Raw genomic sequence first — 16,796 nt, 5'->3', positions numbered from 1 at the left:
AAACCTAGATAGTAGTTGATATATGTCTGAATTACAGTAGCTCACCCAGAACATGGAATCATGAAATAAAGTGAACGTTTTCCTTTCATCTCGTCAGACCGTTTCTGCAAAACCAAACTTTGACAAAACAAAATAAATTAAACCGCAAACATCATGCGGGCATTGGAGATGGGGGTGTATGCTAGTGGATCTGGGCAGGTGTGATGTAGTGGATGTTTGTATGATCTTTTCATTTGGATGTGTATGTTTTGTATCGTTTTATAAAACAGAAATTCAAATACAAAATAGTAATCTCCTACACTGTAATGTGATCTCACAACCAAACAGAAGCGAGATGGGAATGTGGTTCGAATGATTGTTGTTGTTAATAATTGGCAAGCTTGCTGCCGGTGACTCCTATCCTTCTGGGTGATGCTGAGTGCATTTGACCATGGAGGAGAGGTGAGAGAGTATTAGCCCTCAAAGCCATCACTGCCCGGCTTCCCTAGTTGTACTGCACCAGACCAAGATGATAGAGAGTGATTGCATGCATATTTTAGTTTGGCAACAGTTAGATTGGGTAGTTGTTCGACCTTTGCAATTGCCATTGCAATTGTCACTTGGGCTCTTTGCTCGTGAATATGAAGTGATGCCTCGAAAAGCTGTGGTAACACTATATATTAAGGTTCCTTAATAACCCATTTATAAACAGTTTATAAAGTGTACTTACCATATATTAATCATTGTTCTTACATTTGTAAATGTCAATAAACAATATTTTAAGTTATTTACGCATTTTTCAACGCTATTTTAAATGATGTATTATTGATAAAATAAACCATAAGGTGTTTGATAAATTAAAATTGTATGTTCCAAATGTGTCAATTAATAATAATGTACTGATAAACCAGCTATTTAAAAGGAGTTATTGTCAACTCTTTTGATTATTTATAAGTGGGGCGGCAGGGTAGCCTAGTGGTTAGAGCGCTGGACTAGAAACCGGAAGGTTGTGAGTTCAAACCCCCGAGTTGACAAGGTACAAATCTGTCCTTCTGCCCCTGAACAGGCAGTTAACCCACTGTTCCCAGGCCGTCATTGAAAATAAGAATGTGTTCTTAACTGACTTGCCTGGTTAAATAAAAAAAAAAGGTAAAAATTAACTTGTAAGTCGCTCTGGATAAGAGCGTCTGCTAAATGACTTAAATGTAAATGTAAAATAATGCATTTGTTAATGGTTGATTAATATTTTGACTGAGAATTTATTTACATATTTTTAAATGTATTTATAATATTTCATGAATGGGATATTTATTAATTGATAATGAGTGCATTTGTTAATGTGAGTACTTGCACACCTCATTTGATGATTAACGTAAATCCTTATAAACCATTGACTAATTATTAATCAACTACTTTGCAGCCACTAATCTGCACTGTACACACTGATTATGCCAAACAAACATTAGGAACCCGTAAGGACCGACGCTGGTGTCGAGAAGCAGGTACGGGGAGTTGACATTTAAATAAGAATAGACAGAGAACAAGACAGCGGCAGGGTAGCGTAGTGGTTAGAGCGTTGGACTAGTAACCAAAAGGTTGCAAGTTCGAATCCCCGAGCTGGCAAGGTACAAATCTCTTGTTCATCCCCTGAACAAGCAGTTAACCCACTGTTCCTTGGCCGTCATTGAAAATAAGAATTTGTTCTTAACTGACTTGCCTAGTAAAATAAAGGAAAAATTAAAAACACGGGTATACATTGACAAATGACAATTAATGCAGAGGTGGGGAACTGACAAATATAGGGGAGGTAATAAACAGGTGATTGAGTCCAATAATACACTGATACATGTGACAGGGACAGGAAGGTGTGCGCACTGATGATGGTGGCAGGAGTACGTAATGCTGGGAGCCTGGCGTGGGAGCAGGCGTGGTAGAACCCCACCTCAGAACATCCTGGTGGGCTGTTCTTGATACACACGGGAAACTGTTGAGCGTGAAAGACCCAGGGGTGTTGCAGTTCTTGACACAAACCGGTGCATCTGACACCTACTACCATACCCTGTTCAAAGGCACTTTGATATTTTTTCTTGCACTTTCACACTCTGAATGGCACACATACACAATCCATGTCTCAATCGTCTCAAGGCTTAAACATCCTTGTGTAACCTGTCTCCTCCCCTTCATCTACACTGATTGAAGTCGATTTAACAAGTGACATCATTGAGGGATCATAGCTTTCACCTGGTCAGTCTGTGTCATGGAAAGAGCAGGTGTTCTTAATGTTTTGTATACTCACTATACTCACTTGAAGTTTAGTCCTATGCCAATATGTTTTCGCCGCGGTGACGGACAAGGGATATTGCTTGAAAATGTACCCCAATCCAGGTATGGAAGGTGTCGCTGTACTCCTAACTTCCCCATTATCCAATCTGCAAAATCGAGAAAATTGAAATACCGCAAATGTTTTATTAAACTACCTTTTTTTAAGCATGCTAGGCTAGTGTGGAGCATCAGGTAATGCCTACTAATGTGGCCAGATTTGGGGAGGAGCAAGTCATATATAAATGCTCAGAAAGTATATGTATAGTGCACTCTTTAGATTAAATGGTTTATAAGTGGTTTATAAGGATCTACATTAATCATCAACTGAGGTATTAGTAAGTTTATGTATTCACATTTATAAATGACATAGACAAACAAGAAAAAGCAAATCCACTAGGTGGCACTTCCGGTGGCCACTGATTTTAATGCAGGGCAACTGAAATCAGTTTTACCAAATTTTTATCAGCTCATTTTTACCAGCATGTCATTCCTACTTACAAGCAAATACTCAAACAGGAAGTACCAGTGACAAGCTCAATACGAAAGTGATCTTATGAAGCGGATGATAAACTACAGGACAGTTTCACTTGTATAGACTGGAATATGTTGCAGGATTCATCCAATAACATTGAGTAGTTTACCACCAGCTTCATTAATAAGTGCATCGGTGATGTCGTCCCCACAATGACTGTACATGACTGAAGCTATGGATTACAGACAACATCTGCACTGAGCTAAAGGCTAGAGCTGCAGCTTTCAAGGAGCGGGACACTAATCTGGATGCTTATAAGAAATCCCGCTACGACCTCATTGGATGTGGCAAGGCTGGCAAACTATCACGGATTACAAAGGGGTAACCAGTCGCGAGCTGCCCAGTGAGTCAGATGAGCTACACTAAACAAAAATATGAACTCAACATGCAACAATTTCAAAGACTTTACTGTTCCCTCAAACGTCAGCAAGAGAAAGGAGCTGATCGTGGACTACAGGAAACGGGAGTCTAAAAAACCCATGTATTTTATTTGACTCATTAACAATTAATAAATATCTCATCAATGATATATATAAATACATTTATAAATATTTAAAGAAATGGTGAGTCAAACCATGAGTAAAAATTAGGTGGACTTTTCCACCTAGAGACATGGTGTTGAAAAGATTAATCAGCCATTACCAAATGCCTAAAAATAAACTTATGAGTTGACAATAATTCATTTTTTTATACCACAGCGTTGTTGAATACTCGTTTCTCATTGGCTAGAAGGGCATTATAGAATGGACATTAAAGCTGGATAACGGGACACGCAATCATGACATAATAAGCGCCTACACATGCAGACCATATTTGCTACAAACTTATAGAAAGCTAAACAAATAACTACACAAACTTAAATTCAATGAGTTGTAAACGCAGGTCCGACGAGGAAAAAACATAGCTAGCTAGCTAGCATTGATTTGTTTTTGCAGAGACATATTTTTGGGGTGCATCTAATGACCTAATATCGTCAGTGATGAGCATGAATTTCTCTAGTAACCTTCACGGCTAACCCCAAAGATGTCAAATCCTCCAACATGTGTTTAGTTAGACCAGTTGTTTTCAGCAACGGATATTTTTGAATTTGGTCATCATATTGGCAGCTTTGCAAGAAGAAAAAAATGTATCTCGCTTCTAGCCTAGTATTTGATATGCTATGCGATCTCCTCATAATTAACAGTCAGTGTTGTCGAGTGTCCTGACGAGAAAGCAAACTTTGATAGCTATGCCAGGCAAAATCTGCATTATCAGCTCATTGGTATGGATGTATACAAATTAATGTCAATAGAAAACAACTGCTTAATTGTTATTCTGGCTGCAGAGGTCATGACTGTGTTAGCTATAGCTAGATGGCTAACTAGCAAGCAAGGGATAAGATAATTGCCAGCAAGAATGGCAATGTAACATACAGTAAATAACAAAAGACTGGGTCATGTCCATAAATATCGAAGTTATCGAACAAATGTCTGGGTCAGCAACCAAAAGATGAGAAAGTATGAATTCACATGCAAGTACCAGTCAATAGTTTGGACAAACCTACTAAACCTACATTCCATGGTTTTTCTTTATTTTGACTCTTTTCTACATTGTAGAATAATAGTGAAGACATCAAAACTATGAAATAGCACAAATGGAAAAAGTGTGAAAAATATCAAAATATATTTACATTTTGAGATTCTTCAAAATAGCCACCCTTTGCCTTGATGACAGCTTTGCACACGCTTGGCATTCTCTCAACCAGCTTCGTGAGGTAGTCACATGGAATGCCATCATTACTTTAAGACATGAAGTTCAGTCAGTACTGAAGATCTCAAGAACTTTGAAAGTTTCTACAAGTGCAGTCACAAAAACCATAAAGATGATGATGAAACTGGCTCTCACGAGGACTGCATTTATCAGGCCTTCACAGTCAAATTGCTGCAAAGAAACCACTACAAAAGACCCCAATAAGAACAAGAGACTTGCTTGGGCCAAGGAACACGAGCAATGGACATTAGACAGGTGGAAATCTGTCCTTGGGTCTGATGATTCCAAATGTTCGATTTTCAGTTCCAACCCCTCCGGGTCTTTGTGAGATGCAGAGTAGGTGAATGGAGGATCTTAGCATGTGTGGTTCCCACCGTGAAGCATGGAGGAGGAGGTGTGATGGTTTGGGGGTGCTTTTCTGGTGACACTGTCAGTAATTTATTCAAAATGCAAGGCACACATAACCAGTATAACTATCACAGTATTCTACAGCGATACGCCATCCCATCTGGTTTGTGCTTAGTGGGACTATCATTTGTTTTTTAACAGGACGATGAAGCAAATCACACCACCAGGCTGTGTAAGGGCTACTTGACCAAGGAGAGTGATGGGTTGCTGCTTCTGCTGACCTGTCCTCCACAATCACACAACCTGAACCCAGTTGAGATGGTTTGGGATGAGTTGGATCACAGAGTAAAGGAAAATCAGCCAACAACTGTTCAACACTAAAGTTGAAGTCAGAAGTTTAAATACACTATGTTAGAGTCATTAAAAATTGTTGTTCAACCACTCCACAAATTTCTTGTAACAAACTACAGTTTTGGTAAGTTGGTTAGGACATCTACCTTGTGCATGACACAAGTAAGTTTTCCAACTATAGTTGACAGATTATTTCACTATAATTCACTGTATCACAATTTCAGTGGGTCAGAAGTTTACATACACTAAATTGACTGTGCCTTAAAACAGCTTGGAAATTATTATTATTCCAGAAAATTATGTCATGGCTTTAGAAGCTACTGATAGGCTAATTGATATCATTTGAGTCAATTGGAGGTGTACCTGTGGATGTATTTTAAGGCCTACCTTCAAAGTCAGTGCATCTTTGATTGACATCATGGGAAAATCAAAAGAAATCTTCAAAGAACTAAAAAGAATTGTAGACCTCCACAAGTCTGGTTCATCCTTGGGAGAAATTTCCAAATGCCTGAAAGTACCACGTTCATCTGTACAAACAATAGTACGCAAGTATAAACACAATGGGACCACGCAGCCGTCATACCGCTCAGGAAGGAGACACATTCTGTTTCCTAGATATGAACGTACGAAAAGTGCAAAAATTTGGTGGGAAAAGTGCAAATCAATCCCAGAACAACAGCAAAGGAGTTCCCAAAGGAGTTTGTGCAAAGATGCTGGAGGAAACAGGTACAAAAGTTCTATATCCACAGTAAAACGAGTCTTATATCAACATAACCTGAAAGGCCGCTCAGCACACGCTGAGGATGAATGGGCCAAAATTCATGCAACTTATTGTGGGAAGCTTGTGGAAGGCTGCCCAAAACGTTTGACCCAAGTTAAACAATTTGAAGACAATGCTACCAAATACTAATTGAGTGTATGTAAACTTCTGACCCACTGGGAATGTGATGAAAAAAATAAAGCTGAAATACATCATTCTCTCTACTATTATTCTGACATTTCACATTCTTAAATAAAGTGGTTATCCTAACTGACATATGACAGGTAATTTTTACTGGGATTAAATGTCAGGAATTGTGAAAAACCGAGTTTAAATGTATTTGGCTAAGGTGTATGTAAACTTCCAACTTCAACTGTATGTGTTGGTCTGTTGGAAAAGCATTCCTCATGAAGCTGGTTGAGATAATGCCAAGAGTGTGCAAAGCTGTCATCAAGGCAAAGGGTGGCTACTCCAAATAATCTCAAATATAAAATATATTTTTGAGGTCATTAAATAATTCCACACGTTTATTCATAGTTTTCGTGTTCATTATTTTACAATGTAGAAATAGCAAAAATAAAGAAACCTGTTTGAATGAGTAGGTGTGTCCAAACTTTTGACTGGTACTATATATAAATGAAAAAAATCTACGAGAAAATGTCATTTCTACAGGTAAATGTGTGCTTCAAATTGTTTTCTTTGGCAACTGTGGTATAAGCAGGATAAACAGCTTAAACAAACACAACGGAATAAACCTGTTATTCAGCTGCGGAGGTTGTGACTGTGTAGCCGTAGCTAGTTGGCTAGCTAGCAGCAAGCATGGAATAAGAATGTTGCCACTGAGCATGGCAACGGAACATAAAGAACCAACGGCTGTGTCGCGTCCGTAAATATCGAACTAATCAAACAAACAACTGGGTCGCGTCTCTGGCAACCAGAAGATGAGAAAGTATGAATTATTAAAAAAAAGATAAAAATGTTAACATCAACGGGAAAAAAGTATTTATACCAGTAAATGTGTGCTTTCATATTGTTTTCTTTGCAACTGTAATATAAGTGAGATAAACGCCTCCGATCTGTACATGACCTTGGAATAATTAACTCTGCAAAGGGACTTGACTCCACCTCATCCCACTGCATCGTCCATTACTTTCAAGGTAATCTACAGAATGTCAGCATTTATCCCTTACATACAGTTGGAAGTTTACATACACATTAGCCAAATACATTTAAACTCACAATTCCTGACATTTAATCCCAGTAAAAATTCCCTGTCTAACGCTCGGCGAAATGGGTAGACCAAGGCATAGCTTGATTTGGATTCATCATATTTTATTTAAATGTGAACCAGCAACAAAACAATAAAGAATAACAAACAAACGAACGTACAGCCGTGTAGGGCTCAAAAGCAACAATATATAAACAAGATCCAATAAACAAAAGTAGGGAAAAGTTTACCTAAATATGATCCCTGTCACGGGCGTCGTAAGAAGTGGACCAAAGTGCAGCGTGGTGAGCGTACATATTCCTTTTATATGCCAGCAGCATTCCACCCTGCATACCACTGCTGGCTTGCTTCTGAAGCTAAGCAGTGTTGGTCCTGGTCAGTCCCTGGATGGGAGACAAGATGCTGCTGGAAGTGGTTTTGAGAATGAGAATGTGTTCTCAGTCAACTTACCTGGTAAAATTAAGGATAAATAAAAAATAAAAATAAATAAAAATACATTTATAGAAAATGTAGCCAACAAAACAAGGAAACGACCGTGAAGCTTAACTATAATGCCTCTAATAAAGTCAACTACCCACAAATACAACAGGGAAAAAAAGGCTGCCTAAGTATGATTCCCAATCAGAGACAGACAGCTGTACCTGATTGAGAGCCATACCCGGCCAAAACATAGAAGCACAAAAACCTAGAAAACAAAACCTAGAATGCCCAACCAAATCACACCCTGAACAAATCAAAATAGAGACATAAAAAAGCTTTCTCAGGTCAGGGCGTGACAGTACTACCCCATCCCCCAAAGTGGGACTCCGGCTGCAAAACCTGAACCTTTAGGGGAGGGTCCGGTTGGGCATCTATCCGTGGTGGCGGCTCTGGGGCGGGACGTAGACCCCGATCCAACTCTGACTGACCCCGCTTTGGTGGCACCTCTGGTGTGGGGACCCTCGTTGCGGGCCACGGACTGGGCACCCTCGCTGCGGGCCCCGGACTGGGCATCCTTGTTGCGGGCTCCGGACTGGGCACCCTCGTTGCGGGACCCGGACTGGAGGCCGTCGCGGGAGGCTCCGGACTAGAGGCCATCACTGGAGGCTCCGGACTGGGGACCGTCGCTGGAGGCTCCGGACTGGGGACCGTCACTGGAGGCTCCGAAATGGGGACTGTTTCTGGAGGCTCCAAACTGGGGACCGTCGCTAGAGGCTCCTAACTGGGGACCAACGCTGGTGGGAGAAGACGTATAGGCACCCTGGTGCGTGGGGCTGTCACAGGGCCCATCAGGCTGAGGAGACCTACAGGAGGCCTGGTTCTGGAAGTAGGCACAGGATGAACCGGGCTGTGGGGGAGCACTGGAGATCTGGTGCTTATCCCTGGCACCACTCTTCCATACTGAATGCTCACTTTATCCCGGCACCTCCCGAGCGCAGGCACAGGTCAAACCAGGCTGTGGGGGAGCACTGGAGCTCTGGTGCTTTGCCCTTGCACCACTCCTCTTGGCTGCATACCCACTTTAGCCCGGCACATGCAGGGAGCTGGAACAGGCCGCACAGGGTTCTCCTGGCAACTGGGGATACCGTGCGTAGAGCTGGCGCAGGATAACCTGGTCCGAAGAGACGCACCGGAGACCAGGAGCGCTGATCCGGCACAATCCCTCCTGGCTGAATACCAACTCTAGCACGGCAACTGCGGTGAGCTTGCAGAGAGCGCACCGGGCTATGAGAGTGCACTGGAGACACACGGCGCAAAGCCGCATAAACTGGAACCTGACTAGTCACTCTCTCCCCACGGTCCATAACCTGACTCCGCCAATCTCCCCGTGTGCCCCCCCAAAAAAATGTTTTGGGGGCTGCCTCTTGTGCACGCCTCGTTGAGCCAACTCCTCGTAGCATTGCCGTTCCGCCTTTACTGCCTCCAGCTCCTCCTTGGGACGGCGATATTCCCCAGCCTGCCTCCAGGGTTCTTTACAGTCCACGAGTCCCCCTACCACGCTGCTTGGTCCTTTGGTGGTGGGTAGTTCTGTCACAGGCGTCGTAAGAAGTGGACCAAAGTGCAGCGTGGTGAGCGTACATATTCCTTTTATTTATAGAAAATGTAGCCAAGAAAACAAGGACACGATCGTGACGCTTAACTCCGGCTAAAATTCCTCTAACAAAGTCAACTACCCACAAATACAACAGGGAAAGAAGGCTGCCTAAGTATGATTCCCAAACAGAGACATTGATAGACAGCTATCCCTGATTGAGAACCATACCCGGTCAAAACATAGAAGCACAAAAATCTAGAAGACAAAGCATAGAATGCCCACCTAAATCACACCCTGATCAAACTAAAATAGAGACATAAAAAGGCTCTCTCAGGTCAGGGCGTGACAATTCCCAATCAGAGAAAACAGTAGACAGCTGCCTCTGATTGGAAACCATACCAGGCCAACATAGAAATACAAAAACAAGACTACACATAGAAATAATAAAACTAGAACACCACCCAGTCATGCCCTGACCTACTCCACCATAGAAAATAAAAGCTTTCTATGGTAAGGATGTAACACTGTCTTAGATCAGTTAGGATCGCCACTTTATTTTAGGAATGTGAAATATCAGAATAATAGTAGAGAGAATTATGTATTTTAGCTTTTATTTCTTTCATCAAATTCCCGGTGGGTCAGAAGTTTACCTACACTCAATTAGTAGCATTGCCTTTTAATTGTTTAACTTGGGTCAAACGCTTACATGTAGCCTTCCACAAGCTTCCCACAATAAGTTGCATGAATTTTGGCCCATTCATCCTGACAGAGCTAGTGTAACTGAGTCAGCTTGGTAGCCCTCCTTACTCGCACACGCTTTTTCAGTTCTGCCCACAAATTTTCTACAGGATTGATGTCAGGGCTTTGTGATGGCCACTCCAATACCTTAGCTGTGTTGTCCTTATGCCATTTTGTCACAACTTTGGAAGTATGCTTGGTGTCATTGTCCATTTGGAAGACCCATTTGTGACCATGCTTTAACTTCCCGACTCATGTCTTGAGATGTTGCTTCAATATATCCACATAATTTTACCGCCTCATGATGCCATCTATTTTGTTATGTGCACCAGTCCCTCCTGCAGCAAAGCACCTCCACAACATGATGCTGCCACCCTCGTGCTTCACAGTTGGGATGGTGTTCTTCGGCTTGCAAGCATCCCGCTTTTTCCTCCAAACATAATGATGGTCATTATGGCCAAATAGTTATATTTTTGTTTCCTCAGACCAGAGGATATTTCTCGAAAAAGTACGATCTTTGTCCACATGTGCAGTTGCAAACCGTAGTCTGGCTTTTTTATGGCGGTATTGGAGCAATGGATTCTTCCTTGCTGAGTGGCCTTCAGGTTATATAGGACTTGTTTTACTGTGGATATAGATACTTGTACCTGTTTCCTCCGGCATCTCACAGTCTTTTCCTGTTGTTTGGGATTGATTTGCACTTTTCACACCAAAGTACGTTAATGTCTAGGAGACAGAACGCGTCTCCTTGCTGAGCGGTATGACGGCTGCATGGTCCCATGGTGTTTATACTTGCGTACTATTGTTTGTACAGATGAACGTGGTACCTTCAGGCATTTGGAAATTGCTCCCAAGGATGAACCAGACTTGTGGAGGGCTACAATTTTATTTCTGATGTCTTGGTTGATTTCTTTTGATTTCCCTATAATGTCAAGCAACAAGGCACTGATTTTGAAGGTAGACCTTGAAATACATCCACAGCTACACATCCAATTATGTCAATTTGCCTATCATGAGCTTCTGAAGCCATGACATAATTTTCTGGAATTTTCCAAGCTGTTTAAAGGCACAGTCAACTTTGTGTATGTACATGTATTACCCACTGAAATTGTGATAAACAGAATTATACGTGAAATAATCTGTCTGTAAACAATTGTTGGAAAACTTACTTGTGTCATACACAAAGTAGATGTCCTCACCGACTTGCCAAAACTATAGTTTGTAAACAAGACATTTGTCGAGTATTTGAAAAGCAAGGTGTAATGACTCCAACCTAAATGTATGTAAACTTCCGACTTCAACTGCAGCTGGTTAAGTACATTCGTAGTTCATTATAAATCCTTTACAAATTGTGGACATACTATGATCAAATACCTTATTAGATAAATAATTGACTAATTATAAATAAATGTTAAGTAACACAAAATATTTATAAATTATTTATTAAGGGACCTAAATATGAACTGTTACCAAAGCAGTATCAATAACCTTATTGTTAGCATTGAGATTACCCTAAAATGTTAATTACAACTACTATTTTATGTTTATGTTCCCTTATTTGTTTTAGGAGGTTGGAAGTATTATTGGCAAGGTATGCAAGTCTTTGTTTATCACACACTTGTACATAACACAATCACAATAATAATTACTTGAGATTACTGTAAACATTTAATGTTTTTATACCAGAAAGGGGAAACCGTGAAGAAAATGCGCGAGGAGGTGCGTTGTCCATCCCTCTTTTCTTCCATTATACACTTTTATCATGAGAGTTAGAATTAATCCAAGGGCTGCTCATAATGACGTCTGTTATTATTCACAGAGCGGAGCACGAATCAACATCTCTGAGGGCAACTGCCCCGAGCGGATCGTCACCATCACCGGCCCAACCGATGCCATCTTTAAGGCCTTTGCCATGATTGCCTATAAATTTGAGGAGGTATCATAATTTCTCTTGTCCTAAGTAACTTCTTTACACAGAGGCAGGAGTGCTACCACTGCTTGGGTGAGGACAAATAGAGAATAGCTTCAGATGGTGCTTTCCTTGGGAGGGTTGTTGATTTTGTCATCATATTCATCATATTCAGACGAATTCAAGGCACTCTTCAACAATTTTAATTTTTTATTTATTTCATCTTTATTTCACCTTTATTTAACCAGGTAGGCTAGTTGAGAACAAGTTCTCATTTGCAACTGCGACCTGGCCAAGATAAAGCATAGCAGTGTGAACAGACAACAACACAGAGTTACACATGGAGTAAACAATTAACAAGTCAATAACACAGTAGAAAAAGAGAGTCTATATACATTGTGTGCAAAAGGCATGAGGAGGTAGGTGAATAATTACAATTTTGCAGATTAACACTGGAGTGATAAATGATCAGATGGTCATGTACAGGTATAGATATTGGTGTGCAAAAGAGCAGAAAAGTAAATAAATATAAACAGTATGGGGATGAGGTAGGTACAATTGGGTGGGCTATTTACCGATAGACTATGTACAGCTGCAGCGATCGGTTAGCTGCTCAGATAGCAGATGTTTGAAGTTGGAGAGGGAGATAAAAGTCTCCAACTTCAGCGATTTTTGCAATTCGTTCCAGTCACAGGCAGCAGAGAACTGGAATGAAAGGCGGCCAAATGAGGTGTTGGCTTTAGGGATGATCAGTGAGATACACCTGCTGTGGCGCGTGCTACGGGTGGGTGTTGCCATCGTGACCAGTGAATTGAGATAAGGTGGAGCTTTACCTACCATGGACTTGTAGATGACCTGGAGCCAGTGGGTCTGGCGACGAATATGTAGCGAGGGCCAGCCGACTAGAGCATACAGGTCGCAGTGGTGGGTGGTATAAGGTGCTTTAGTGACAAAACGGATGGCACTGTGATTAACTGCATCCAGTTTGCTGAGTAGAGTGTTGGAAGCCATTTTGTAGATGACATCGCCGAAGTTGAGGATCAGTAGGATACTCAGTTTTACTAGGGTAAGTTTGGCGGCGTGAGTGAAGGAGGCTTTGTTGCAGAATAGAAAGCCGACTCTAGATTTGATTTTAGATTGGAGATGTTTGATATGAGTCTGGAAGGAGAGTTTACAGACACCTAGGTACTTATAGATGTCCAACCTTGTGAAAATATAAAATGTCTTAATTAGTTTGGCATAGTAACAGGGATTAATAAAAACATGAAACAATTTGTTTGTGAAGCCAGTATGTGAAGCCAAAACGTTTGCCAGGTTTTTATATGTTTAATCCCTGTGGGTATGCCAATTTAATAAAAGCATTTCACATTTAGGCAAAAAAATATATATAATTATGAAGAATAACCTCCTTTACTTTCTTTAAACGTGGTCCAACAAAACCGATTTTGCCAACAAAAGGGAGAAACATAAATGGCCATGGAAAGAAGGTGTAGTAAACATCAAAGTAAAATATGTCTTACACAGGCAACTGTTTCTTATGCTTGACCAGATTATATCCCATTCCAGGATATAATCAATTCCATGAGCAACAGTCCAGCCACCAGCAAGCCCCCTGTCACTCTGCGTCTGGTGGTGCCAGCCAGCCAGTGTGGATCTCTCATTGGGAAGGGAGGTTCCAAGATAAAGGAGATGAGAGAGGTACGTTACAGTACAGGTACAGTAGCAGGCTATACCATGAACATCAGACATGAATCATGGAATCAAGATGATGCCAAGATTGTTTGCATTCCGATTCTTTACCCTTCTACCAGAAGGTTGCACTTGCTCACTCCTCAATTTACTATACTTCATTTCTGTCTTATGACTGTTGCCTATACTAAATAAACCCAACAAACGTGTCATACTAGGCAATGACCCTCACCGTATTACTTGAGTTGTCAATGGCTCTGTGTCTTTGTGAGTGTGACCTTATGTTGTTATTTCCAATATCAATGTGATCTATACATGTTGATTGTCTTTACTCAGGACCTCAAGATGCAAGATAAATAAGGCCAATTTACAGTAAGTGAATTGAATTGAAACTATGTCTCACTGTGTCATGTCTATCTCTCCCCAGTCCACAGGGGCACAGGTTCAGGTGGCAGGGGACATGCTGCCTAACTCCACAGAGCGTGCCGTGACAATCTCTGGGACCCCTGAAGCCATAATCCAGTGTGTCAAACAAATCTGTGTGGTCATGCTTGAGGTAAAGTATGTTGGAGGGAGAGGACATTTTCAGTGCAATTCAATGGGAATCTAGCCACCAAAACCCACATAGCCAGAACAAAGATACAGAGAGAGCCATGCTACTGCTGGCACTCTGAATGGTCTCTGTCCCTAGGCCCCTTCCAGGATACTCCTGCTGTGATGGTAAAAAACACCTGACATAATGGACTGAACATAATATAATAATTCCCCATTAACAACATTGTAGGTCCAGAAGATTCAGGGGTAAGACATTTAGAAATATAACCTTAGTTCAAATATCCTATCTCACAACATGGGAAGAGTGTTATTTTGCCTTTAACTCAGAAATGTGGTCAGCTTCTACAGCTTCTGATCGAATCAGTAAACTACACTGCTCAAAAAAATAAAGGGAACACTTAAACAACACAATGTAACTCCAAGTCAATCACACTTCTGTGAAATCAAACTGTCCACTTAGGAAGCAACACTGATTGACAATAAATTCCACATGCTGTTGTGCAAATGGAATTGACAACAGGTGGAAATTATAGGTAATTAGCAAGACACCCCCAACAAAGTAGTGGTTCTGCAGGTGATAACCACAGACCACTTCTCAGTTCCTATGCTTCCTGGCTGATGTTTTGGTCACTTTTAAATGCTGGCGGTGCTTTCACTCTAGTGGAAGCATGAGACGGAGTCTACAACCCACACAAGTGGCTCAGGTAGTGCAGCTAATCCAGGATGGGACATCAATGTGAGCTGTGGCCAGAAGGTTTGCTGTGTCTGTCAGCGTAGTGTCCAGAGCATGGAGGCGCTACCAGGAGACAGGCAGTACATGAGGAGACGTGGAGGAGGCTGTAGGAGGGCAACAACCCAGCAGCAGGACCGCTACCTCCGCCTTTGTGCAAGGAGGAGCAGGAGGAGCACTGCCAGAGCCCTGAAAAATGACCTCCAGCAGGCCACAAATGTGCATGTGTCTGCTCAAACGGTCAGAAACAGACTTCATGAGGGTGGTATGAGGGCCCGATGTCCACAGGTTGCACCACAGACTGTCCAGGAGTTGGCGGATGCTTTTGTCCAGGTCTGGGAGGAGATCCTTCAGGAGACCACCCGCCACCTCATCAGGAGCATGCCCAGGCATTGTAGGGAGGTCATACAGGCACGTGGAGGCCACACACACTACTGAGCCTCATTTTGACTTGTTTTAAGGACATTACATCAAAGTTGGATCAGCCTGTAGTGTGGTTTTCCACTTTAAGTTTGAGTGTGACTCCAAATCCAGACCTCCATGGGTTGATAAATTTGATTTACATTGATCATTTTTGTGTGATTTTCAACTATGTAAAGAAAAAAGTATTTAATAAGAATATTTCATTCATTCAGATCTAGGATGTGTTATTTTAGTGTTCCCTTTATTTTTTTGAGCAATGTAGTCATTATTGCCCCAATTTTCCCCATCGAATTCAACTATTTCTTGTTCCTGGTTGGACTGAAATAGGTTCCGTTACTCATTTTGGGTGCCGATTATATCGTTTATATTTTATATTTAGGTGCAGGAGCATATTCTATGAACAGGAGTTCAAGCAGTAGAAAATTTGAGGTACCAGTATTCAACTCCGGTGAGCTCCTGCCCAAGTCAAGCACTGCTGGTTGATAGTCTATTTACTAATGTACAACTTATTCTTGTCTGTTAACCAGTTAAACTGACATGTAGCTTTTGTTTTGCATAGGCTAGTGATACAATCTGATGGAGTTAATCATCACCCAAAGTGTATGTGTCGTGCCACATTAAGATATCATGTGTCTTACTCAAGCAGCTCTCTAAGGCTGTGTTTATACATCCATTCTAAAAGCCCAATATTTTTTCACATCCAATACTTTTTTCTGACTTTCCACACTCAGTTTTATGTGACCCATATCAGATTTGAACATTCACACTGATGTAGCCAAATATCACACAGATGCGATGCTCATTTCCTGTCAGTGTTCCTTTAATGTTTTGGGGGGTTGTTGTGGTAACGGCAGGTCACGTGCAAAAAAACCATCTGATCTGAGGTCGCTAATGGAACTTTGGAATTGTATCAGGATTAAGTATCACATACGAAAATGTGGAATAAGACAAAACTCAAAAGATCAGATTCAATGTGTTTTTTGCTGTTAACACATTCAGCTGCAGCTGCCCCTATACTTTACATTATTGAAACACCCAGCCGTCTTTCAATCTTTTTTTTCAAGATTTGTCGAATAGTCAGGGTCAGGGTCAGACAAACTCCTCACAAAAACACTGGGCTGGGAAAACACATCTGTCTGAAATGGCACCCTATTCCCACTATAATGCACGATTTAGGTGACATGTAATCTGATGTAATCTTTGTCTCCCTCGTCTCTTTTGTCAAACCCACGGCCACACACTCAGTCCTGGTCTAACACTCTTTCTGTGTCTTCCCTCTTCCTCTTCTCCTAGTCCCCACCGAAAGGTGCCACCATTCCCTACCGCCCAAAGCCCGCCTCCACCCCCGTAATTTTTTCAGGTGGCCAGGTAAGAGCCTTGCTGCTAGTGGCAACCGCAGCCAACATCAGCCTTTTATTCCAGCATCAGCCACTGCCTGTTAGTGCACTCAGGTTCTCACCTTCACACTC

The 16,796-nt window shown here is 41.6% G+C and overlaps 1 protein-coding gene across 11 annotated transcripts in view; it reads left to right on the top strand.

Moving 5' to 3' along the window:
• The window catches only part of LOC135547078 (poly(rC)-binding protein 3), a 164,305-nt gene that overhangs the window by 113,838 nt on the left and 33,671 nt on the right, over positions 1–16,796 (top strand). For 7 of the 11 annotated variants that reach the window (XM_064975720.1, XM_064975719.1, XM_064975722.1 and 4 more), the window contains 7 exons: positions 5,132–5,275; positions 11,589–11,612; positions 11,708–11,740; positions 11,841–11,957; positions 13,497–13,628; positions 14,047–14,175; positions 16,621–16,695. In XM_064975720.1, coding sequence (XP_064831792.1) covers positions 5,132–5,275; positions 11,589–11,612; positions 11,708–11,740; positions 11,841–11,957; positions 13,497–13,628; positions 14,047–14,175; positions 16,621–16,695 — 654 coding nt within the window. The remainder of the gene's footprint in view (positions 1–5,131; positions 5,276–11,588; positions 11,613–11,707; positions 11,741–11,840; positions 11,958–13,496; positions 13,629–14,046; positions 14,176–16,620; positions 16,696–16,796) is intronic. The other 4 variants (XM_064975726.1, XM_064975729.1, XM_064975727.1 and 1 more) reach the window with 2 other exon arrangements.

This window comes from Oncorhynchus masou, chromosome 10 (genome assembly GCF_036934945.1).
Source record: "Oncorhynchus masou masou isolate Uvic2021 chromosome 10, UVic_Omas_1.1, whole genome shotgun sequence".
In the NCBI taxonomy this organism is placed as follows: Eukaryota; Metazoa; Chordata; class Actinopteri; order Salmoniformes; family Salmonidae; genus Oncorhynchus; species Oncorhynchus masou.
This window is presented reverse-complemented; position numbering and strand designations above follow the sequence as displayed.